Genomic DNA, 25,572 nt, shown 5'->3' with positions numbered 1-25,572 from the left:
TAAAATCCAAGTAAGATCAGAAAAGCTGCTAGAAGCTACCAACACTGACATGAAACCTCACACAAGACAGAAAGCCCTAATTATAGTTTCTGAACCTATGAAGTCATCTAATACACATATGTTCCTTACACTGCAAGGAGGAAAATGGATACTGCAGTACTTATTACCATCCTCAAAAGGAGGAAAGAAAACCAGATTTTGGAAGCTTTTGGAAACCCACAATTTAGAAAAATCTGCATAAATCCAGAAAATCAGCTCTACTTCAGTTGAAAAAAAAAAAGGCAGTACAAAATAATAAGTAAGCACTTTGGATTTAATTCTAAAAGCAAAAGTGTTGTGCAGCATTGCAAGCCTTCGTATCACTTATTTTTATTGCTTTTCTGGATCAAAGTTACTAATATCCACCTGAAAAAATACTTGATATCTCTCTTAAATGCCCAAATGGAGGAATCTAAGGCAAGGAATAAGGATGGCACACTTACTGATTCAAGTCACTTATCAGAAAACCAAAATCAAGTTTCCTCCTCCTCTCCCAGTACAGTACACACTGAACAAAATCAAGAGCAGTAAAAAGTACTAAGAACCCTCACACACAAGTGGAGGACATGGTTGCAATCCTGTATTCTACATAGAGTGAAAATACTGAGAAAGGAAATGCCATTTTTACATAATCATGTCTTAAAACAGAGCTCTAGTGTTTAATTTAACTCTCTATTGCATCCTGTACAGTGCAGACTAATGGCAACATCAAAAAGTTGCATTGAAATAGTCACGGGTGAAGAATTTAAAAATATTTCAATCCTATATGCCTAGAAATGATTTAAAATATTACATTATTTTGCAGTGCTGTGATAAAAAGCCTTCTTATTTGCTTGAGACAAGACTTCAGAAAGCTTTAGAGAGAGCAGATTTTCTTAAATTAGCTTGAAAATTCAGTTTCCAGGGCAACATAAGCAGGTCTTCATACATCAACATCTCTTTGCACCATTTTTATAAATACGGTTTGCTAGAATGTCATAAAATACTTTTTAAATACAGCAAACTATTTTGATCACTTTGATCATTTTCTTTGCCTTTAAAAGAAAGCTGACTGTCCTTTCCTTTCAGAAGAACCTTATCAACAAAAATGTCAAACTGTTTTCCTTTGGAAAGGCTTTATCCCAGAAATGCCGACAGTGATACCCATGCATGTAATACATTTCTACCAGCACCTGAATGTTTATGTAACATTTCAGCAGGCATCCCTTATTCATCATCCCTCTTCTTACTTTCTTTTCAGTTTGCAAGTAGGAGACGTGATTTAGGGTCCATGGCATGCTGGGAGTCAGCTGGTTTATATATAAAATTAAGATGAATGTCTGCTTTACAGAGGAATATGGAATTGGCTGATGCCCACCTTGCACGTCCAAGACCCCCAATGACTTTCTCATACCTACCAATACAAAGAATGGTATAAAAGAAATGAAGCTAACTATGCATCTGTCTATTTTCTCCTCCGTTCTATAAGGGTGGGGGTAAAAAAAATAAAAAAAAAAAATCTCTTCATGATGATGATTGTTTCCTCTCTTGAGTGCTCAAGGGGTGCTCTGCATCACTCCAGTGAATTACTGAGCAGGTACCTGAAGCCATGAGCAGCACAGCAGATCCATTTCCTCCTTCCACTGAACAAGGAGCAGACTGGCCCCTGGCCCCGCAGAGTCACGGCGGAGCAGGCTGCACATTACAGAGTTACAACCCCAGGAGTGACTCAGGAAAACAACACTGAACAACTGTTACCTGCACATTTCACTCCCTGAGCAATGAGGCCCCACATGAAGTTGGCACAGTATTCACACCAGTGCGGGCCCCTGAACGTGTGCACCTGGAAGACAGTAGCAGAAAGGAAAATTAAAGGAAATGACCCAACCATTTCACAGACAGCAGTATCAATGTAGGCAAACAGTGCAGAATTCCTCCTCTTTGAAGGTACCACATGCAGTTTCTGAAAGTTTCCCTTTATCATGACAGGAAAGGAAGAAAGGAACTAAGAAAGATTTAACAACCAAGACTCTTGCAGATGTGTAGAAAACCAGAGTCCTCCGTCCCAAGCCATCCTGAGCAGCAGAACTGGGTTTGTGGGGGTCTGCTCCAAGACTAGGTCAGAGAAGCAGGCACAGCCCTTCTCCTCCCTTTGGCATCCCTCTGTCTGGGCAGGAATGTGGCCACAAGGCAAGGCTTTTGCAGGAACTGTGCAAGAGTTCACTTTCCAATTTCCAATGCCTTCTGCTATGGCCTCCCCTTCACGAGGCACTGTGTGAAAGGGGAAGGGGGCTGCAAAATTTCACCTTGCATGGGAGTCCTGCCAGGCAAAAACACCAGTGTCACACAGAAATACTGACAATTTGCCTAGAGACTTTCCAGTTTAGAATAACTCCAATAGGAAATTAATTTTCTTCAGGCTAATGCTGCATATTGAAAATCCAAAATCCAAAATGAAAAAAACCAATCCACTGAACCAGGGAATAAAATCAAAGCTAAAGAAGAAAAAAGCCCCAATGCTGCTTTCATTCCTGGCTCACATGCTTCTTACAAATCCTGCAGCCACCATGAACTGCTTCTGATTTTATTCTGATAAAGTTCCTGCTGTAGGAAACCACAGGATTCTTTACAGAGGAAAATAATGACTTCCTTAGCCAGTGTAAAAGGCTTTGAGTTGCTATTTAGAATGGACGGACTGAAAATAAAATTAGTAGCATAAAGAAATGAAATTTGCAGTGAAATACAGCAAAAAAGCTTTAGGCTGAAGTCACTTGGTTCCTCAGTTACGGAGTGGGTTTGGGAGCAGGCAGGAGCCTCACGTGTGTGCAGTGCCTGCTCGGATCAGCACTGGAGCAGGAGAGGAGCTGGTGGAAATATTTGTTCCTGACATCTGACACAGCTCTGGCCATGAACACTCAAGGGCGAAGAGGCCTGATGGAGGTGGCAAGTGTCCCCCACACTACTGATGTAAGGGGCAGCTGGATCCAGGTGACACTCACCCCACAGGTGACAATGCAGAGCAGCACCTGCAATCCAGGCCACAGCTCAGCTCCGGCTGAAGGAAGGGCTGCAGCCTCCTGGGCTCTGGGCACCCTCGGAGCAGCAGCGAGACTGCTGACACAGGCTGGGATTACTCCTGAATTCACCAAGTCACTCACCTGCACTGTGCTAAGTGAGGCCCCTGACTGCCTGGTCCAAAGTGAGCCCAGCCCACTCTGTCCCCAGACCCGCCTGTCCCCAGCCCTGCCTGCTCTGTCCCCAGCCCTGCTCTGTCCCCAGCCCTGCTCTGTCCCCAGCCCTACCCACTGTGTCCCCAGCCCTGCTCTGTCCCCAGACCCGCCTGTCCCCAGCCCTGCCTGCTCTGTCCCCAGCCCCGCCTGCTCTGTCCCCAGCCCTGCCCGCTGTGTCCCCAGCCCTGCTCTGTCCCCAGCCCTGCTCTGTCCCCAGCCCTGCCTACTCTGTCCCCAGCCCTGCTCTGTCCCCAGCCCTGCTCTGTCCCCAGCCCTGCCTACTCTGTCCCCAGCCCTGCTCTGTCCCCAGCCCTGCCTACTCTGTCCCCAGCCCCGCCTGTCCCCAGCCCCGCCTGTCCCCAGCCCCGCCTGTCCCCAGCCCTGCCTGTCCCCAGCCCCGCCTGTCCCCAGCCCTGCCTGTCCCCAGCCCCGCCTGTCCCCAGCCCTGCCCGCTGTGTCCCCAGCCCCGCCTGTCCCCAGCCCTGCCCGCTGTGTCCCCAGCCCTGCTCTTTCCCCAGCCCTGCTCTGTCCCCAGCCCTGCTCTGTCCCCTGCCATCCCACACTCCTCTGGAAGGTGAGATGTTCACCACGAGGCCTCTCTCTCCCTGCAGCTCTGGCTGACTTCCACAAAGCAAATGTTGACAAGACTGTTAGCAGCTGTATTCTCCATTTTCTTTTTTCCTCTCACACCATTTGGACTTTTCACACCATTTGTTCTGTTACCCACCTGCACTACCCACATCCTTTTGACTTTCTTCCTCAGCCTGGTGGTTATTACCCAGGTTTTTGGCAGTATTCCCTTCCCAGAATAAGAACATTCTAATATCCTCAAGCAAAGCATTGTGCTTTAATGCCTGCAGGACTAACAGGACATTCTCAGGGAAAAAAAAGAAGGCATCATTTCAGTCACCATCTTTTTTTGGGGGTCAAATTCCCCCTGAAACATACTTCTTTAAAATACTTCTCAAAAATCCTGCCAAGGAAAATGGAAACAAAATTGACATTTCAAAAGTCTGGATAATAAAGAATTTCTTCTCACAATATTTTCCAGTTTCAAAAGTTGTTTTGGTTTTAGTATCTCTGATTGCACAAAGGAGGGGAATTTTGTTTTGTTCCTTAAAATGTTGTCTGACCCATCATTAACTCTTTCTAGACAAAAACCATTATACTATCCTACCTTGTGCCTCTGTGGTTGCTGATTTCAATTCATCAAACATCAAACCACCAAATGTGCTATTTGCTGAAGCATTTCTAAGCTGGAGTCCCAACTTGGCTTCTCTAGAGCCATGCCCAGTGTTGATACTCACTGAACCTCAGATGTCTGACCTCTAACTGGCTGTTTTAGCAGTGAACATTCTTCCTTCTTGGCATCTTGCTCCCCACCATGTTCTGCACGTTTCCATCGCCTCCTGATTCTCCTTAGAAACTCTTCTGCAGGGTCCATCACAACCCAAATATGCTGCTCCAACCTTTTGCCTCCATTTTTAATATTATGAACTTTTTAAATGAGCTCACTTTCTCCTAAGTGTGTAACTGTGATTCACCTGGATTCTACCACAGCCCTGATATCACCCTGGCTCTCAGCCTGCTCTTCAGAAGAGTTTACACGACTCATCATCATCCTAAATTTAACAAGGACAGGGTGGACTCTCCTCTTCCCTACCAACACTGCATGTGCTGGTCACCCTTCCCAACAGCAGGAGTGACTCTGCCCTTCAGAACCACTGTCTCAGCAGCATCAGCACTGCTGTCTCATCCCAAGCAGCAAGGCTTCATCCAAATACTGAAATGCTTTTCCATATCATCAGCTGGATTCACCCAGAGCCTGCTTTATGCTGCCCCATCCAAATTACTATTTCTTATCCATTATTCTGATTGCAAACTCAAAACAGATTAAAAGGTGAGGGTAGGTTTTCCTGTGTCCCGTGATGCTCTGCCTTGCTTCATCCTTTACATGAGATGGGAGGTTCTCTGGCAACATTCAACAGGAGGCCCAAAGGTCACAATGTGCTTCCAGCCCTGGTGTATACAACCCTCCAAGATCAGCTCTGAAGCCTCTGTTTCTGTGGGGTGTCTGAGCAGAGCTCTCTTTTCCCAGAGCTCAGCTGTGCCAGAGCATCAATACTCCCACATTTCCATGGAGTGGAACGGGACACCCAACCCTGCACTGCTCTGAATACACACCCTCCCTGGGAATTAAATCAGACCCAGTGAGTGATGCCAGAAAATACTGAAAAATAGGTCTTCTGAGGTAGTCAGAGCAGCCCTTAATGCTAGTTAGAGGATGGGTGGGGTCTGGCAGCTAAAAAGAAACACCTTAGCATCCCTTAGCCAGTACCTGCAAATAATACTGCATTTATCACGTGACACTGTTTAATACAGCATTCTGGTTTTTTTGTATTTAAATCCCCATTCTAAAAACTAGCCAAGCAACTTGTCTGTTTTCAAAACTAAAAGATGCTTTCCAGAAAAATTTCTAAAAACACACCCAGCAGAGTCCCAGAGATCCTGACTTAAATTATATGGGTTTTCTTTCCCCTTGTGAAAAAGAGCACCTGCCATATGCAGATTTTACTGTCTTATAAAATGTGAGAGAGCAGGATTGCCAACCGTGGCTTTACATCTCCCAATCCTTCCATTCTCACTCCCACCCAAAAATCTTCTTTTCTCTCTTTCCAAATGGGAATAAATTTTTTAAAGGATGTGGAAAATGAGCAAGCGGCAGAACAAATTAAACTGGTTTTAATCTCAATTTGTAAATTTCTGGGAGAAAAAAACTGATTTAAAAAAACAGTCTAGATAATTTTAAAGGAAAATATCTACTACACAAAGTCTATGTAAGTTTCTATAGAAACTATATAAAATACTATTACCAAGCTGATCCTGCAAGTTTGAGGTAAGAGGAGAGCCTCACGTTAGGTTTACACCCCAGGCATTTCTATTTTGAACTCTCCTGCACTATCAACAGTGTACAACAAACATTTAATTTATGTGAACTATGCAGGAGAAGTTTTGATCAGGTTTAAAGGGTATTTTCTTACACACAAGGAAAAATAGCTTAATTCTTGTGATTAACAACTCCAAGTGCTAGAAAATTTCATTTATTTTTGCTTCACATTTAATTAAAACTTTTTTTAGAAAAGGCAAAATTTTAGGAGAACCAAATAAAAATGACCCAGTGGCTCTGACAGTAGATTATGTCACAACCTGTGAACTCATCAAGCAGATCTTTCCCCATTATTTCCCAGGCTATAAAAGTCACTGTTGAAGTTAGTTACCCATGCATTTTGTAACTCCATTTATTTTCTATACTTATGGTTTTTCCAAGGCATTTATTCAGTTCCCCTTGATTTCTACCTGAAGACCAGGAAGGAGCCAGCATATAATTTGTATTCTTAATTAGGAGACTTACACTTGTCAAGGCAGGGAGGGAAAAACGAGAAAATATCAGTGAAGTACTGTGCAAATGTGAGATGAGGGAAGATGGTGGATCAACAGAGCTTTAGCAAAGCCACTGACAGGAAGGAAAAAGGACTGGATTTGAAAAACTGGTCAGAGAAAACCAACACAGAAGCACTTGGGACAGTATACAAAAAAAGGCTTCCCTTGTTGAGAAGCTTCTGCCATGGTCTCACCGAACGTTTGTTCCATCAGATCCTGCTCCCTACAGGGCACCTCCTCCACAAAGAACAGAGTAAAGGGGGCTGGAAAATCCAGGAATTATCTGTTGTGGGATGGGATACATCACCTTGAAAAAGGATGGAAAAAAATACTGCTGATCTATACCAGAGCCTTACACTTTGGGAGAAGCCTTGTTGGTGCTCAGAGAGCAGACCAAGTCCACCAGGGACTGAACACGTAGCACACCCCCAGCATTTGCACCACAGGGCACTCCAAAGGTTCAGGTCTGCTGGCTATACCGTCCTTCAAACAAATTCCCAAGGATTATGAGACACTGCTAATGGAGACTGTCAGCTCAGTGGTCCTAACAATCCCATCAGCTGAATTCTGCCTACTGGGGCTTTAACCAAGCTTTTAACTGAATACAGGAGACACTGTAAATCTCAATTAAAATTATGAACTCAGCTTGTATTATTAACATCTGTTTTCCCTGTCACAGTTGATTTTATCAGGCACTGAGCATACCCATGCTGGAATCCAACAGGCACGTCCTTTTTATCCATCCCTGGTCCAGACAGAGATTGCCTGAACGTGAGGAGTAAAGAAGAGATATGAGTAAGAAACTCAACCATCAGTTTGGGCAATGCTGCAATTTATCCTTGTATATATTACGATGATTAGATAGTGCTCCTAAAACAAGGTCTCAAAGCACTTCAAATATTACAGCCCATGGTAATTCTCCTGTGAGGAAAACATTGCTGCTGACAAGTAATCTGAGATGCAAGAAGACTGCCATGACGACCCAGACTGCAGAGCGGGATCTGTAAGATAACTGCTCTCATGTGAAGGTGTAACAGAAATGAACCTAAGTGAGACCAGCAGAACAGACCTTCTCCAGAACTAGAGCTGACTCTGCTTAGCCCAGCTGGGGTGCTCACCATGGGGAGGAGCAGCCTGGGATGTCCCCAGTGCCTTTGTGCAGCAGCTCTGCAGAGCAGAGATGCTGTGAGAGCGCTGCCTCGCCCGGGGCGTGGGGTATAAATAGCATCACTATCGCTGGTGGGGGCACTGAGAATGTGGAGCAGGACAAACCTCCCTCCATGTCCTCACCCACTGGGAGCCAGAAGTGCTGTCAGATCTCCTTTACTCTCTGGTTTGCACTGCCTGTGTCAGCAGAGATGGGAACTACTGGAAAATTACGTTAGTCTGGGCTCTACAAGAGCTGAAGCGAAAAAATAAAAATCGCAGGTTGTTGGCTCTTTTGCTTGTAAATTAAGTGAAAATGGCCATCCTTCTTTCGTGATGGAATAGCAGATTTTCTTTCAATTGATATTTGGAAACGGGAACATTTTGCATTTTACTCCAGGTCCAATTTACTTGATACATGCCCTCCGTACAAAAAATTCTGAAACTAGAGGTGAAAACTGAACTAAATCCTTAGAACTAAAACTGTACATACATATGTACCTCACATATAAATAGAAAATAAACCCCTGAGAGATTCCTAAATGCTTTTGTCATGATACTAAGGCTAATTTGGAGGAAAAGTTGTTGATGATGAGAGAAAATAACATGCACTAGAAGTATCTACAGGCAAAGACCCAGTCCTCCCCAGAGGAGTGCTTCTTAGCCTTACCAGATAAATGAACTGGTCTGGCTTTGGGCTGTGCATAAGGCAAATTCACAGGGTCCACATATGGGGACTAAGAAAAGTGTGGGAGAAGAAACTACAGCCTAAATAAATTAAGGATTTGGAAAAAAAGGCTTTCTCTCTCTCTGTCTCTTTCTCACTCATTTTATTGAACAGTGGCAAAGCCTCAATTTAAGGACTAGCGCTAGGAAACCAAAAAAATTTAAGTAATATTGTGTTCTTTGGAATCTGCTTTGGAGAAGTCCTGGCTTTCCTCAAAAAAGTAAAATGTGCAAGTAACATTAAATAAACACTCTAGGAGACTAAAATCCATCAATGCCTAAAAGCTTTTCTGGATTGAACTGTCTTACAATGTAATTGAGTTTCAGAAGGCACAACTGAACTGATGAGGTCTCCTCAGAAGTTTTGTGGAAGTTTTTTCCCAGTAATGGTTTCCAGGTATTTTCCCTGCCTTTAAACCAATTTTTTCCCCTTGAGTGCTAGGATTCTAATAGAAATATTAAATTTCCTGGGGTCTTCTTACTTTTGGGAACACACACTGACACTCCCCAGAAACTATGCTAGAGGTACCCAGCTCTCTCTCTGAATATTCATATTAGTGCAGTGGCTCAAATAAAGCTATTTCAAAAATATGTCCAGCACCAGTTCTGCTCCTAATAAAAAATTCAGTACCCTCTTTTCAATGGAACTAGATCAATTTACCCCAAATCACCATCTGCCCCAGTTTTCAGAACATCAGAAATAGAAATGAGTTCATGTCAGAAGTCATAGAAAAATGGCTCTGCTTAATATAGTAAGAGTTTGTTATAGTTTCTGGCCTTTTCGCAGCACTTCTGCATTTTCCATCTCCCAGTTTCCCAGTGTTTAGCCATGGCTCTGCTGAAAAGCTCTCTAGAATAAGACGTGGCATGGAAGTGATTTCCTATGACTTCTTACACTAGCAGAGCAACCAGCACAGATGCAATTACCCCAGTAAAATCTGGGCCAGGGGGTTTTATTTTTTTCCAAGATGTGATACAAATTTCATTGGCAGAGCAACTCTTGTTAATATCAGCAGTCTCTCCATTAAAGTGATGCTTGAGTATGTCTACACTAGCAAAGTCTTTCCAGGGACTGGTCCTCACCTGAGCCTTTGCTCCTGGTGCATATCTAAGGTTATATTCTAACTCCAGTTACTCCTGGAAAAGCACCTTGTCTCTGGTCTGGAGCTCCCCATTTGGTCTTTCAAGCTGGCCATCCTCAAAGAGAAAGCCAAGACACTGCTTCAATTGAGGAGGGGGATGAGGAACCTCAACAAACAAGGCTCATCAGCATCTCAACTGACTTAGTTAAGCAACCATGAAAAAACATCTTTCCGGAAGAAGTGTTGGCTTGAAAGGGAATTATGTTGTTAAAGTCGACTGATTTAGCATGCAGCCTTGCAACTGTTATTTGTTACAATTAATTGACTGTGCCCTCAGCACTAGTAAGGTACTGACAAGGAAACAGTGCTAGAGTACCCAGCACTGCACAAAGAGATAGCAAAAAATAAGTCTCCTGGAGACAGATCTGTTTTGGGAAGTGCAAGAGAGACACAAGACAGTATCCTGGGGAAAACGATGTATGGAAGCACAGATTTCAGTCCAGCCCTGACAGACACAGGCACCTTCTTGCTTCAGTGAAGCACCATGGCACTAATCTAGGCAGAAGAGTGGGTTTGTGTCTTGGACTACCAGCAGTCATCAGGAGCCAGAGATGTCTGAAGGAATACCCGTAACCAGCCAAGGGAGTTAAACTTCTCCAGGGCCTGTGAGTCACAAAAGCTGGAGGGGAGGGAAGACCTTTAAGGTGTTTTGTCCAGGCTTATTTTAAATTTGCCAAGTGATGAGGAGGTTATTGCACTGACTAACAAATTTCACAACACAGGAGATTCCTTGCTGTTAATCTCAAAATTTCCTCTTCCTTTTAAACTATCATCCCACAAATGCCAGTTCCTCTTCCACAGCTGCCCTCCTTTCCATGAACATTTTTCAAGCATAGTTTTATCTCCTTCCCCAGCCCTATACAAACAGGAGGCAAAGGAGTGAGGTCAGTGCCCAAGTCCAAAGCACAGCACCAGATGCTGAAGAGATGCAGAAGATATTCCATGTCAGACAGGGTGGACTCAGGACAGAAGGTGCCTTTTTTATCAGCAAAAGACGATGGGATGTAGAGCAGAAATGGAGAGATGAGGAGATGAAAAGTGGGAAACTGCAGGGGACTGAGCAAGGGGAATCCTATGTGTTCACTACCCTAATAAACTGGCTCACAGAGAGAAAAGATGGAGAAAACCTTAAACTCAGCTTGGATTACCCTCCTAAGTCTTTTGGCATAGAGCCCACTTCACACCTTCCAACCCAGAGCTTCCCCATGTCCTCCTCTCATTTTCCATGCACATGGCACCTTGCCACAGGTCCCTTCTCCCCACAGATTTGCAGTTCCTCTATTGCCTTAAGCCCCCCCTTCATCTGCCTGCCCAGAGGTGCCCAGCTGCTTCCTACCCTTAATCTTATTGAATAGATATCAGCTGGGTAAGAAATTTTATTTTAATTTACAAGCTCTCAGAGTTATTGCCTTTCGGGGACAATATAAGCAACTATGAGAATTGTAAGGGACAGTAAAAAAACATTCTTATTGGTAAGATGCGGGGGTAGAATAAATTTATGGGAATGATTAGACATGAATCTATTCTGTCAACTTCCATGAAGTTACAGAACTTTGTAACACTTCTGTTACAAAACTTTCCCCTATGATTAAGTAATTTTTGTAAGAAAATAACCCCGCTGGCTTCAGCTATGCTCCTTGTTAGCACTTCAAAGAACACAGGTATCCCAGAGCTTCCAAATAGAAGATGCTCTTGTTCATCTACACTGGGTGGAAAAATGAACTTGACATCCATCACACATACACACACCCCTGTCCATACTGACACGTTTGTACCACAGACTGTGGGGAGATTTCCCATAATAGGTAAGTGAATTGAAAGAAAGAAAAAGCCTTTCTATGAGAAAAGGTGAGGCAGAAATTTTGAAGACTGTGAAGCGACTGTCCTCATTTGGTCTAATTATATATTTTACAAGAGATCTCATTCAGCGTGCTGGATTTCAGAAAAGCACAGTAAACTGAGGGAAAGCAAAAGTAATCCAAATATGCAAAAAGACCCAATCAAGTCCCACTCACGGCAAGCTCCATTATTCAATTAGAGCTAAACAAAATGTTGCATCAAACAATGTAACCCTCTTTGATATATTTGAATTATTAGAAAATGGGTCTTTCATATTCGATTCATAGAGAACACAGAAATACTAATTTAACTGTTTTTATAAATTAGAAAAGGCAAAAATATGCTTAAAAGTCAAATACTTTTCACACCTAGCTTTCATCCCGAAGGACACGCATTTAAAACTCAATCAGAACTGACATTTATAAATAATGATCCGTTTCTTTACTTATGGAGATTAATCTAAGAGAATTCAGGCACTCTGTATTTGCATTTGAGATGTGCTCAAGAGAGAGACCAGACTTTCCCAGCCCCGAGAATATTACAGAGCTGGAGATCATTACCGACCAGCTCTGCTTGCAGAGCTCCCTGTCACCCTGGCTACCCAGCCTGCTCCCTTCAGGCAGGAGACACCTCACATTCCAGGAGATTCAAGGAAGAATCCTCTCAAAAACCCTGCCACGTCAGCACTCCTAGTAAAACTGTCTTTACATTCTTCTTTCAAACAACCCTTGGAGCAAAACATAGGTTAATGGATTTATTTAGGAGACCTCTTGATGATTTAAAAGCAGCTTTTGTGTTCATCCCTCCCCTAGGCACTGTACTCCTATAATTCACTACACTGCTCCTCTGTCACCCTGTTCCTCTACCTGAGCTTTGCTGCATGCAACAGAGTCTGAGCATTCACCCTGCACCTGTGCCCTCACCTGCCCACCCCACAGAGACGGGGGGTGCAGGGGCAGAGGGAGAACTGAGGTCCCCCAGCCTGTGGTCAGGTCTCTGGGCTCTTTGCTAACCCCAGCCTGCTCTGAAGCAGCTGCAGCTCTCATTTCCCCATCCCCAAGAAAACGTCGCTGCTTGTTGTACGCTTGCAGTTCTCCATTTCTTCGTTTCTCCTCTCTCTGCTAGGATTTCCAGCACGAAGGGATTTTTGAGACCCCTTTGTTTCTGTGAGCAGTGATGTGACTGATCAAAGCAGCAGCTGGGAGAGGGTTAGGGGTCCCTATCTGGGCCTCGTGCCTGCAGCACAAAAAGCAGATTAGCTGCAGAGCTACAAAGCAGCAGACACCCTCCTTTGCTGTGGAGCCCCTGGCGACAGCAGTCACTGTTGGTTAGCTGAACCGGACAAATTTATTTAATTTCTGAGTTGTTTTTTCTTGGTTTGTTTCAAAAGTCTAGGTTGAAGACTCTGGGCCTGACGTTTCCTTCCTCCCCACATGGGTGGCAGATTTGCTGCTTGGCAGGCAACCTAGGAGACTCATGCAGACATTTTAAATGATGACATCTATACGTGTGAGGAAAAAAAATTGACAGGTGCAAAGAAATGATAAAGGAGAGAAGCACACGAGCTAACGATGGCCATTCATTTCAGAGTCACAACGTAGCACTTACTAAGAACTTAGGGTTTTGCTTTTTATTCTGAAAGTGGCCACATTTAGAGCTCATGAACACCAGCAGTATTCCTTCCATGGGAAGGTTGGTTGCAGCACACCCTGTAAGGGGCTTGTCCCCTTCTAGTCTTTTATAGCAAAAATTATCTGTGAAAGGCGACTCCATTCTACTGACCTGAGAATAGATTTACTTCTCAACGCATATTTTTCTGGCAACAGCATGTATAAAAGAACTACAGTACAAGTATTATAAAGAAAACAATCTGTGTGGAAAGTTTGTGCCATGGCTATGACCTTGGAGCAGACATACAGTCTTTTTGGAAAAGACTAGAAAACTCACAGCTCTGAAACTTTCCATAAACAGTTTATAGAGGAAAAAGAAATAAACAAACCCGGATGAATGAAAATCAGGTTATCAGATTATTTTCATAACAGATGTGTTTCAAGCTGCTAAAGGAAAACAACTAGGGAACACAGATGTGCAAAATTAAATACTTGTTATCCTACATACACTGTAGTACATGGAAAATCATGATCTGCTGGCATCTGCAAGAATTATCTTCAAACTAAGGAACAAATGAAAATTGCAAGATGTTGCAGATATTTAGGACACCTCAGGAGCCTGTGAAAAAACACTCTGCAGTGAACTGTCAGCCAGCACAATTATGTTATGCCAAGCATTCATATTAAACACTTCTTAAACACCATTTTGTACATTGTTTTCAAATTCGTGCTTAATAGAAGAACTCAAATGAAACAGAACATCCTGAACACATTAAGTTTCCACTTTTGGTGAATATCCACACTTAAAAGCCAGAAACCCGTCTATATTAAATCAGATGGAGGATAGGTAAATTGATATACGTGCATGCATGTGGACATTCCCACATTCCGACGTGTGCGTGATGGAAATCAAAACTGAGAACAGGAGACATTTAACGAATGCTTATATCATCAGATGCCTCTATTATACTAACAATCTGCCCTTCTCTTAAAAGAAATAAAGGCAGGCTTTTTGGTTTGTTGCTTTTTTTTACATTAAAGACAACACTTAGTCTTCAAATTATATATATGAAGCTTGTACTATCATCTACAGGAATTCAGTAAAACATCAATTTACGTAGTCTTAAAATTAAGGCTGCCTATCATCAAATGTATTTGACCACCAAAAGGTTACATTACTGAGCCCTTACTGGACATCTATTACAGACAGTCACAAAACATGAATATGTTGTATTGACAGGCATCTCTCTCACCAAAGAACATTAGTTATTGTTTAAAGCAATTAAAACGGTAACTAGAAGCTACATAGAAGACTAAGTTAATTTTATTAAAAGACAAGGTAGTTGCCGATGCCAGCATGGTGTAAGCCTCGCTGGTTTCAACACTCAATTCATTGACACAGGAGAAAAGCCAGAAACTAAGGGAAATGCAGACCATCTGCTCAATCCAGATGCAGCAGAACACACTTCTAACCTTTAAAGCTATTTACAATCAACAGACTGAGATAAGATCAATTCAGTCATCTAACTACAGATCTAAGAGATTTTTTTAGCAATGAAAGTAAAACTGGACTACATTCGAGTTGAAAGAAAACTTCGCTGTTTTTCTCACCTTTAACATCTCTCTCAGTACAAACCAATTCTAAAGAGATAACTTGATACGGCAAATATTTATTGAAACAAATGCACGCACACAAGCAGCCAACAACAAAATCCCAGCTCCTCTGTTGTACGTTCTAAACGTGCCTAATTGATGTCACCGGCAAGGAGGTTTCCTCGCAGCTTTTGAGTTCCTAGAAAGTCACAGTGCGCATACACATACGATTTCCTCGCAATACGAGACCCATTTCAAAACACGAGTTTGAAGCCCCCGCGCCTGAAAAAGAAATTAGGTAGGAAAACGTTTCTTACCTTGAAATTATGAACCTTCTCGTATTTTGGAACATGTTCGTTTTCCTTCAGAGTTGCTCTTCGGACGAGCGACGTCAACTGCGAATAAGCAAAGAGTTTAAGAGGTTGCCAGATTGTCACAGACGCCTTGCGAGCGCCCAGCTTCATGCCCAAGGCTGCGAGCAGCAGATCGCGCTGCCGGCCCTCGTGCCCGGCGCTGCCGCGGGCTCGGTGCGCCGCCCAGGGCTCCCCGGCCGGCATGCTGCCGTGCCCGGCCTCGTCACACTCGGGCTGGCGGGGCGCCGCGGACCATGCCGCGGCCTAGGCTGCTGGGGCGGGCGGCGCGGCCATGGAGGGCACGGGCTCGGCGGGGCGCGGGGCTCGGCGCTGCCGGCGGGCGGCCTGCGGGCCGGGGGCGGGCGGCAGCCGGCGGCGGGGACGCGCAGCCCGCGGCCGCTCCCTCCATCGGCGGCGGCCGGCTCGGAGGGGGGGGGGAAGGTGACGCGCACGCCTCTCGCCCTGCTCCCGCCCGGCGCCGAGCGGAGCGGCCCCGCCCCGGGGCGGCCGCAGCCAATGGGGCCCGGGCGAGGCGGGCGGAGCGGCCGAGTCCCGCCCGGCCCGGCCCCTCCCGGCCCCGCCCCTCCCGGCCCGGCCCCGCCCGGCCCCGCCCGGCCCGGCCCGGCCCCTCGAGAGGTATTCGCGGCGGGAGCCGGGCGCCGCTAGGAAAGGTCCCCCCTGCGCTCCTGGGGGTGCCGCGGGAGGCAGGGCAGGGAGCGGCAGTCCCCGGGGACACGGGGATAGCGGCTCGCCCCGACCCCCGGTCCGACATGGCCTGTGCACCAGGAGCGGGTAATGGGAACGCTCGCGGGCACCACTCTTCCCTTAAAATTACGTTTTTCAGTGCTTTCCGTGTGAAAACACGCTCACCAATCTCACGTCTTGTAGGGATGTGAACACAAATGTCACCCCAAGTTCACTGCAGCGCTCCATCCCGCAAAGACCTGAATCCCGAACTGTTGGTGACTCTTCTCTTTAAAGATTTACAGATCCTAACAAAAAGTGAATGACTGCAGTCTCCCACTGGACCGAAACCTGAAGTTTGGACGGATGCGACTGACGATGAAACGTGCCCATGCCGATCTGGTCCTGGCCAGCCCTCGCACAAGCAAAGTATTTCACACAGCCATTAAAGCCTTGAACTTAACCACAGGAGCCAGAATCAAGGGGCTCACAAAGGAGCAGGGCAGACCATGCCACGTCCACCCGGAGCTGCCCCCAGGGCAGCCCAGCTCAGGCGGCTCCCTCCAGCTGAGCACCGGCAGCCGGGAGGGCTGGCCACGATGGCCACTCCGCCCCTTGCCTCCTGGTGCTCTCCGGGCGTTTGTGAACGTGGCAGAGACAGCAAAAAGGGTCCCTTGATCTGACTACAGCCAAGCTTTACGCCGTGCCAGCGCACAGCCCTCCCTCCCCATGCACAGCCTGCCGCACTGCAACCCTCTCCCTGCTGCAGCGGAGGTATTTTTATCTCTCCTGAGTCAGAAACCAACGACAAGCACAGTTTGTCACAAGCTTCTGAGTGGAATTGGTATGTGCTTTGCAGCTGGATCACAGTGTTCCAGTTTAGCTCAGTCCTGCCACTACAGCTGAGAGCAGTGCTCGCTGGGAGCCCCTCTTCTGTTCTCTTGTGTGGCCACCCGTACCTTCCCTACAGGTTTCAAAAATCTGCTGGGTTTCAGCATCGGGTCGTGGTGCAGAGATTAAGGATCAAGACTGGTGCTTCACTAAACACTAATCTGCAATACAGCTAATAGTTGAAATACTGGCTACAGTTTATACAGGAGGATGCTGTCAGGCATTACTGGCTCATACAGGGGTCTGACTCAGTTCCTGCTTTCAATGCAGGCAGGAGGCTACTTGATCCATCCTATCAAGAAATATTTTTCAAACGACTACCTCAGTCTGCCTGTCTTGCTTTTAACCACTCCTTTCTGCTGCAGGTTTTTCCTCCTCTGGCTTTTTTCTGTCCATCCTTGCAAGTGTATTAAAACTCCATGGCTATAGGAGATGAAGAAAACTGAGATGACGAGTAAGAGATGATGAGAACTGACCACTTCATCTACACGAAGTGTGAAAATAGCATGGACTCAGGGGATGAGGAAGGAGACAAGCTTTTGAGCTCATTCTTTCCTTTCCTTCTAGCTAAAGTCACTTAATGGTTTAATTCCCAAGAACTACATCAGGTTAAAGTCCTTATGGAACAAGGTAGACCTACACCCGCCCCAGAGGAGGCTTCCTCTCCAAACAACTTTGAGTGACAACAGGCTCAGGAAGCAAGTCATGAATTCTAAAAACATTTCATTACACCTTTTTCTGCAACCCGAAATTCCTCTTATTTTTAAAAGGGAAAAAAAATGCATCACCAAAACTTCATATTGGAAATAAATTCTTTGAAAATGGAATTCATTGCAAATAAGTAACACAGTGATTTTCAACAATAAATTTACTATCAGAATAAACTCTTATTATTTTGTGTAATTTCACTTAAGAAGCAAGGTAAAGCAGGCTGAATTTCCCTTTCAATTACTAGTAAAGCACGTACATGGTTTTTGGCATACTTACTCCTTAATTGTCAGCTTCTCTCTTCCTAATTCTGAAGAACTGAGTTATTTTCAGTGGCACTTTAGAGTCATGCTAGTAGAAAAAGATCTCTGGATCCTGGAAAATTAAACCTAAGAATGCCAATAAAAAGGTAAGCTAAACTACCCAGCAGGGAAAGGTCCTATCTCATGGTTGTAATTATGAAAATGCGTTATAATCTGGAAAAGAGTTATACGATTATGAATTTTAATTTTAACACTGCTTTGTGTTACAGTATACTCTAACAGAGACTGTGTACTGGTTTCACATAAATCAGCTTCCTGTTGCTCAATGCAAAGCATTTTCTGTTTACAAATAAAGGAGTACTGGGCTCACCACCTCCCCTACAGGCATTCGCCTGGGCTATATGCTCTACAGTAGCACACACCAGAAACAGATTGAAAGAAAGTTAAAGCCGTAAAGCTAGCTACTGAAAAACCAAAATTTATCCAGCTGCTTTCAGATGACACAATTTTATAATGTGTATGCTCATTCTTCTACCATTACCTAACTTTGGGTGTTCGTCTTTGCAAAGTAATGCTTTCCTTTACACAGACCAAGTCCCTTCTTTTGAAAACCAAACCGAAGAATGAAATTTCTTTTGTACACACCGTCCTGACAGTTTGGGTCATCAGGCAGGACCAGGTCTGTAACTTTTTAGTGTGCAAGATAAGGAATAAGAGAGAGCAAGCCACTGTCCTCAGGCAGCCCTAGCCACTGCAGAGATGAGTCAACCCTGAGAGCAAAAACGTGAAGTCATGGACTTGGGGCTTAACTCAAATCCTGCAGGAAGCCATCCGCTCCCAAGACGCTCTCCTGCTCCTGGCTCTCTGGGCTGTCTACACTGCCTGCAGGTGCAGGTCCTGCTCCTCTTCTTACACCTTTGGCTGGCTTTTGATTCAGTGCCTGTTCTCCACCAGTGGCTCCTGCACTCCCACCCGCCAGCTAAGTCTCGTCTCCAGAGCCCCTTCATTTTCCAACAAATTATCTTTATAACTTGCTCTGCCTGAAGGTACTGCCTGAAGATACTTTCTGCTAGATAGTGGATGAAAAAAGGTAAAAATCTGAAGAGGAAAGTTATTTCCACTTTACTAAGTCTTAATTGATTTTTTTTTTTTTTTTAGTAATGGTTTGTGACAAACATTTGCAATCACAATTTCACACGCAGGGAGCAATATGCTGTACAGACTCCATGAGGAAGGAAACTGCAAGGCTGCCATTCTTAAACTTAATTTCAGGACGTGATTTCACAGGACTGAGGTGATCTGAAAATGGGATGACTGGAAGCAACAGCTGAGCAACTTCTCAGCACACAACTGGAGCAGCCTCAGCCCTGTACATTTTAGTGACTGAAGCACTAAAAAGCCAAGCCCAGGAACACAACAGTCTTTAAACGACAACATCTGATTAGAGGTTCTACAACTTACATATGGACTGAAGGGGGAAATAAAGAAGGGACCAAAAAGGACTGTAATATGGTATTTCAAATGTTCCCATTTGTTACAAAACCTCAGCTGTTAAGAGTGGTTCAGTCTAGGTCCTACTGGGACTCCACTTTCCTTACTTGTCCCTGGAGTAATCCTTCAGGGTGCAGGAGAGACAGCTGCTCTCTGGAGCTCTATTTGCCCTCAGTGTTAGCTGAATAATATATGTGTATTTTCTGGTACTGATCTCCCAATCAGTAAGTCTTATTATGAAGCCTTCACAGAATTGATTTAAAAGTCATCTGCGACTTGCAGTAAATTCCAATTAGTCACTCTTTGAAAGACACATTATGTAAGTTTAATCCAGTCACACAGTTCAGTCGACATCGTACAAATTACCTTTCTAAAACGGGAAATCAATGCATTCCCATTCGTTGAGTAATAAAGCACAATTACTTCAGGGAAAAAAAAAAAAACAAACAACCCAACACCAAACCCAAACAGAAAAATTCAAGTCAGGTTAAGATCACAGGTCCTAGAATAACCAGATTAGAATTGATCAGTTGATCCTGAAGCCCACGTGCATTTCCAATACAATAGAATGTTTAGTTTTCTGAGCACCTGACTCCACTCTCAAACACATCATCATGTTTTCTTCAGAATGCATGTGTAGTACACTGTGGGCTTTTCATCCTCAAATGGTATTTTCATGTTATGACTAAATATGCCCTTATTGTTCCAGAATTTATATATAGTATAATCCCTTCCCTGTATTTTAGTAATAACCAGCAGTTATATTGCATACATTTTTAAAAACCATCAAAGATGATTCCCTATTGTACATGTATCAAGAAACAAGACATTTGGTTTACTATGCAGTGAGCCACTGTACATTGTGCAGTATTCTGTTTCACTGTATAGCTAACTTAGCCAAATGCATATGCTCAGAAAATCCTTGCTTGTATGAACACTTTATGAGCATATTTTATGGTCTCAGTACATGATTTTCAAAAGCTAATCAGTCAGATTGTGAAACTGAGCCCAATTTCCTCAATGCTGCTCTTAGTGGAAGTTTGTTCCAAGCTAAATATAACTTTCCCAGCCGTATCTTTCATAGGATAGTTCTGAAGGGGAAAGAAGAGCCTAAAATTTTACTTTTTAAAATAAAAGTGGTGATAATCTGCTTTCAGTGAGTTTTCTTCACTTGTAGAATGCTAATGCCAGGCATAGCCTCTGCCCACATGGTGTGAGCAGAGGGTAAGAATGCTATTAAAAGTTCAGCCTGAAAGATGACATCTCAGAAGGTGGGTGGAAGGACCATCACACAGTCTCAGCCACCAGGGCCTTGTCTTGCTGCCATTCCAACACAGCCACATGGACACCCTTCAGGCTTCCCACAGTGCTCAAGCAGAATGGAATCCTCAGGCAACACAGAGCCCCTCTTCCAGTTACCCACAGAGTAGTTGGGTTTAAGTCATGGTTAAATGATGAAATCTTGCTCCTGAGAAAAGTTCTGATTTTTATAACAAAATTTTCCAAATGGACTGGTTTCTAATTAAATCAGACCTTCCCCACCATCTCCAGTGAAATACTTATGGCAAAATCTAAAGAAATGTCTATTTATATTTTTAATAAAAGTGTGTATGATTTCCATAGCTGGTAATGAGCATTTTTACATCTAGAATTTTAAAAGAAGGTTTAAAAAATGTTTAATTGAAAATTTAATTAAATAAATTCAGCCAAAATGTTGGCTTGACTTAATGTAAGACTGTTAAATTAAAAAACAACAACAACAAAAAAAATCGAATCCAAGGTTTAAATTATGGAAAAAATGTTGCCTGATATTGCTGCTAGAAATTACTGCATCAAAAGTGAGTACCTTCAGTACTGCATTGTGCAATACAATTAAAGTGTATTAGCATTATTTGGGAAGACTGTATGTTCCCAGTGGTGTGCTTACCATACAGACCATAGTCATAAAAAAGCAGAGAGATCTTAAGATCTTAAGGGAAGCAACAGAAAAGTTTTTCTGTAGCTTTACTCCTAAAACCTACTGGTCACTGCAGCTGACTGAGTTTATTTTGTTGCTAGTAGCTGACAGGTTGTAGATTTGCTCCTGGCAGTTACTGATGGGGGTCTTTGGAATGACAATTCCAAACTGTGCACCAGCAAAAACCTCTCATGTGACTGACTATTCCTCTCTTTCTGGCGAGGCAAAACCAATGAACATTTACTTTTAGTAGCACAAAAGCAAGGCACTTTGGGGGGATATATTTTGGTATATAACTATGGATCTAGACATGGCAAAAATAAAAATTTTCTCAGTACCTTCAGGAAGAAGTTCTGCTTTTGATTTGGTTCTGGAGGATTTTGCTAATATCAAGTGACTTAGCTTTCAGGGGGATCAGCAACTGGCCCACAATGTACAGGGAATTCCAGGGGTGCATCCACACTCCACAGGTACAGATCCCACTACAGGGGTGCGTCCACACTCCACAGGTACAGATCCCACTACAGGGGTGCATCCACACTCCATAGGTACAGATCCCACTACAGGGGTGCATCCACACTCCACAGGTACAGATCCCACTACAGGGGTGCATCCACACTCCATAGGTACAGATCCCACTACAGGGGTGCGTCCACACTCCATAGGTACAGATCCCACTACAGGGGTGTAGTGGGCATGTGACAGGGGTGTGAGGTTGCAATCAGTAATGGTGCTCACTGAGTTTTATGAGCTATAGCTACAAGTTCCTTTATGCAGCATAAACAGTGATGAATCTTCCTCACACAGTAGTGTTGTGGGTGAAGAAGTGCAGTCCTGCCCTCAAGCCAGGACAAGCAGGATCCACAGAGCTCTTCCCTGCAGACACCAGTGCAAGATGTCCCCGTGGCCCCAGCTGCCCCTGTTAAAATAATCCACTGCTCCAGCCCTCTGCCTAAAGACAGAGATACCAGCCTGCTTGACAAAAGGAGAGCTGCCACCAAGCTGTGTGACACTGTGTGACACAGGAAATGCCAATCAAACACCATGATAAAAGCTAAGAAATGAGCTCCTAACTGACTGTGGTGAGGAAAGAAGTTCCCATCACTAAGAGTTTAAGCTGAGGCATCAGCCTCAGAAACTGTGTCCTTGCTTTGTAATAGGTCCTTGCCACAATCCCATTCTTCTGCCTGAAAACAAACTGCATTAAAAGGGGGCCAACTCCAACCAAATCTGGAAAAGTACAGGAGGAGACCAAGAACTGGTAGCGGACAGAAAGTACAGCCTCCCTATCTCAGGGGCCTGGCAGCATCACTGTTCCCCAGGTAAACCATTCAAAACTATTTGTGAAAAAGAAGAGAAGCACCATTAAACACTGGAATTTGTCTCCAGTGAATCCTCCAGACAAAGACTGTCCTTTACAGTTTTGCTTTCTGTCCTTCCCATCTGCCCTGCATCCTTCATAGTTTTGGTCCATCCTATCTTCCTCCTCTCCTGCCAGGAGCCTGGGCCATGGAGGTGCTGTGCTAAACAGTGTCAGGTACTCCTCTCCCTGGGCAAGGCAGGAGCAGAGAGACTGCGAGGACTACTCATACAGTTTAAGTTAATTACTACATCATGACACAATGCTAAACCAGAGCTAGAGAGATCTGTCTTGCAGCTACAAGGCCTTCAGGAAGAGAAGCTGCTGAAACAAGGAGCCCTGCCTAGGGGAGCAGCCCTCACCTTGGTCAGCAACACAGAGACTGCTCCCCAGCAGCTTCTCCATCTTGCCGTCACTCAGTCAGCATTTCCCATTCCAGCTGAGAGCACTGCATTTTTTTCCCACCCCTTTGTCTGGGATATGTCTCCCTGCAGGTCTGCAGAGGGCTGTGCTGCTGTGATCGAGGCTCGACTGACATTCATTGCAGGGAAGGGTCACTCCAGCAAAAGCCTCTTGACTCATGACATGTCAAGGCAGGCTGTACTCCAAAAAGAGCTTAAAAGTAATTTATAAATGCCATGTGCTCTATAGGAGTGATAGCAGTTAAAATGTAATGCAAATTGGCAGCTGCATGAATGTTCCTCTTTTGGCAAATGCTCTTTATTACTGGTATACTAAATTAAAGTATTGTGAGAGGAAAGAGGCTGTTAAGTCTAATCGTTTGAAAGCACAAGGGACTGGTGGTTTTGTTCCTCACCTGACCCGTACTGTTATAAGGATTTCCTCAAACAAAAAGAAAGATAAAAAATAAAAGAGAAGTTTAACCATACCCTTTGATGAGGAAAGAAATGTTAAATTTCCTTTATAATATCCATTTAAGAATCTTACAGATAAAAGCAGTTTCTACAATCAACCTCTGTTATCTTTTTGTAACTGAAAATGTATACACTTAGGGATAATGAAAATCGTGTGATTCAAAAGGTCTTTCTATTCATATGTTTATTAAGTGTCTTTTAATTTTTTTCTTTGTGGAATAGGAGTTTTGGCTACTGGTATAACATGGATAAATGGTATGGAAATTTCTTTTTATGTCTTCTCAATATTTTCTTACTTGATGTATAATACTCATTTCACATTAGCCTTGACTGGCAGTCTAATGCATCTAATATTAGCCCTTTTTTGTTCCATGTGGTAATTCAATTTAGACTAATTTGATGTATGTTATAATTGAAAACTGCAGCTCATTAATTTCTAAATACTCTTTGTATTTCACCTGCTCCTTTGGCACAGCCTCTGTTTTGAATCCATCCACTTCTTCCTGAATAAGCTGTGTTGCTATGGTACATGTACTGTGACAGTTTCTTTCTTAATCATACTTTCAGTCCATAATCATACTCATTTAGCATAAATAAGAGTAAGAATGCAAAGTCTCCTAATCCTTCCTGAATTGCCATTTGATTTGAACTGATGAGTCAAGGTGAAAACAATGTTTAACCTGAAGGAATATTAGAGGCTGCCAAATGGCTACATGCAATGTGCTTGCAAAAATGGTGAAAACCTGCTTAGGGACCACCTCACTGCAGAAAAATTAAACAATGGGATAACCCCCAGTGCTCACCAACCCTCCTCAGGGACCCTGATTACCAGCTTTCTAGGTCCATGTGTGTCCATGGGTAGAGCTGCACCAGTGGGTCAGGGTCTGCTCATTTTATACAGTGCAATTAGGCACACTTGGAGAATCAGATGGGCTGATCATCCTTCAAATGAGTCTCATGTGGACTCCCGCTTCCTTGCATAAATCTCTATTTAAATCAAAACTGCAATGAAACCAGAGTGGAATTGGCAGCAGAATTAGTCTGTCCCAAAGTCACATTATAAATTATTAACAGGTTATCCATTTATTTCCAACCATAAAGTCTTCTAATCTCTGATCACATTCTCAGAAAAGGCTCATTTCACTTCTGTTGACCAATGTTCCAATTTTTCCTCTTTCCCTTTACACATATGGTTCATCTTTCCCATTTATTGCCTCTAACTTTCCTAATTAACATTTTAAAATGCTTCTGTCAGGAAATTTTTTCCTATAAGGGCAGTAAACATCCCATTTTCCCTACAGAAAGCTATGACTGTTAAAAATTCTTGAGACAGGCACTCAAGAAATCATCATCTCAAATGGTCAAACACAGCATCTTTGAAACAAAGTTAAATAACCACTTCATTTGAAAATGAAATGAATTTGAATGATGGGGCTGGCAACGTAACTCCCCATCATAAATCTTGGCTATACAGAGCATTTAGATATTATTTACAGAATATCTCCCTTTCAAGGGAGAAGCACTGGCATGTGGACAGATCATGCAACCTCTATTACACAGGAGAGGCTCCAGGGGTTTTTATTTTTCCCCCCAGCAAGCCTGTGGTTTCTTGCAACATAATGTTTAGTTGATGTCTATTTTCAGTTGAAATACACTAGGCCCAGGTCCCTGTCTACACCTGGGATTTCAGATGTGTGTGGTCTTTGACCAACAGCTTTTATTTTGAGTACAGGTCACATCAAAGCTAAAAGACTAAGCTTAGGGTATATTTGCATTACTGAAATTCAGTGGAAATGAATGAAATGTTAAACCAGTTCATCTTCTTTCTTAGCATGCTTTTCATTTTACCTTACAGGGCAATTTTTCATTTGTACTGCCACTATCAACTAGCACTTTAAAAGTGACACTGCTTATAAGATCTCTAACGCTGAAGTTGTATGAATTTTCAACAGTAAAAACAGCCCAAGAGAATTAACCCATCAGGCCCATAGAAAATTGTCCAGTAAGCTCTCAGCATGATCAGCTTACTGAGCAGTGAGTCTGCCTTGAGAACTGCAATGTGGCAGAGGTGACTGGAAGCTCTCAGGCACCAGCTGTGACCAGTGCTACCAGGGATTTGAATGGAAGCTGGAGGGAATGAGAAGCTGTCCCTTAAGAGACTGAGCACTTCAAATTCTGTGAAACATAACAGAGGATACTTTCTGCAATTTTTGTGCATTTGCATTAAACATACTGCTACTCTAAT

At 43.7% G+C, this 25,572-nt stretch overlaps 1 protein-coding gene across 1 annotated transcript in view; it reads right to left on the bottom strand.

Moving 5' to 3' along the window:
- Nucleotides 1–25,572, bottom strand: part of CHN1 (chimerin 1) — a 93,295-nt gene that overhangs the window by 13,046 nt on the left and 54,677 nt on the right. Inside the window, exons 8-9 of the mRNA XM_062498217.1 lie at nt 15,063–15,140; nt 1,777–1,861 (exon numbers count right to left, since the gene is read on the bottom strand). Coding sequence (XP_062354201.1) covers nt 1,777–1,861; nt 15,063–15,140 — 163 coding nt within the window. The remainder of the gene's footprint in view (nt 1–1,776; nt 1,862–15,062; nt 15,141–25,572) is intronic.

The sequence above is a fragment of the Cinclus cinclus genome, chromosome 9, assembly GCF_963662255.1.
Source record: "Cinclus cinclus chromosome 9, bCinCin1.1, whole genome shotgun sequence".
In the NCBI taxonomy this organism is placed as follows: domain Eukaryota; kingdom Metazoa; phylum Chordata; class Aves; order Passeriformes; family Cinclidae; genus Cinclus; species Cinclus cinclus.
This window is presented reverse-complemented; position numbering and strand designations above follow the sequence as displayed.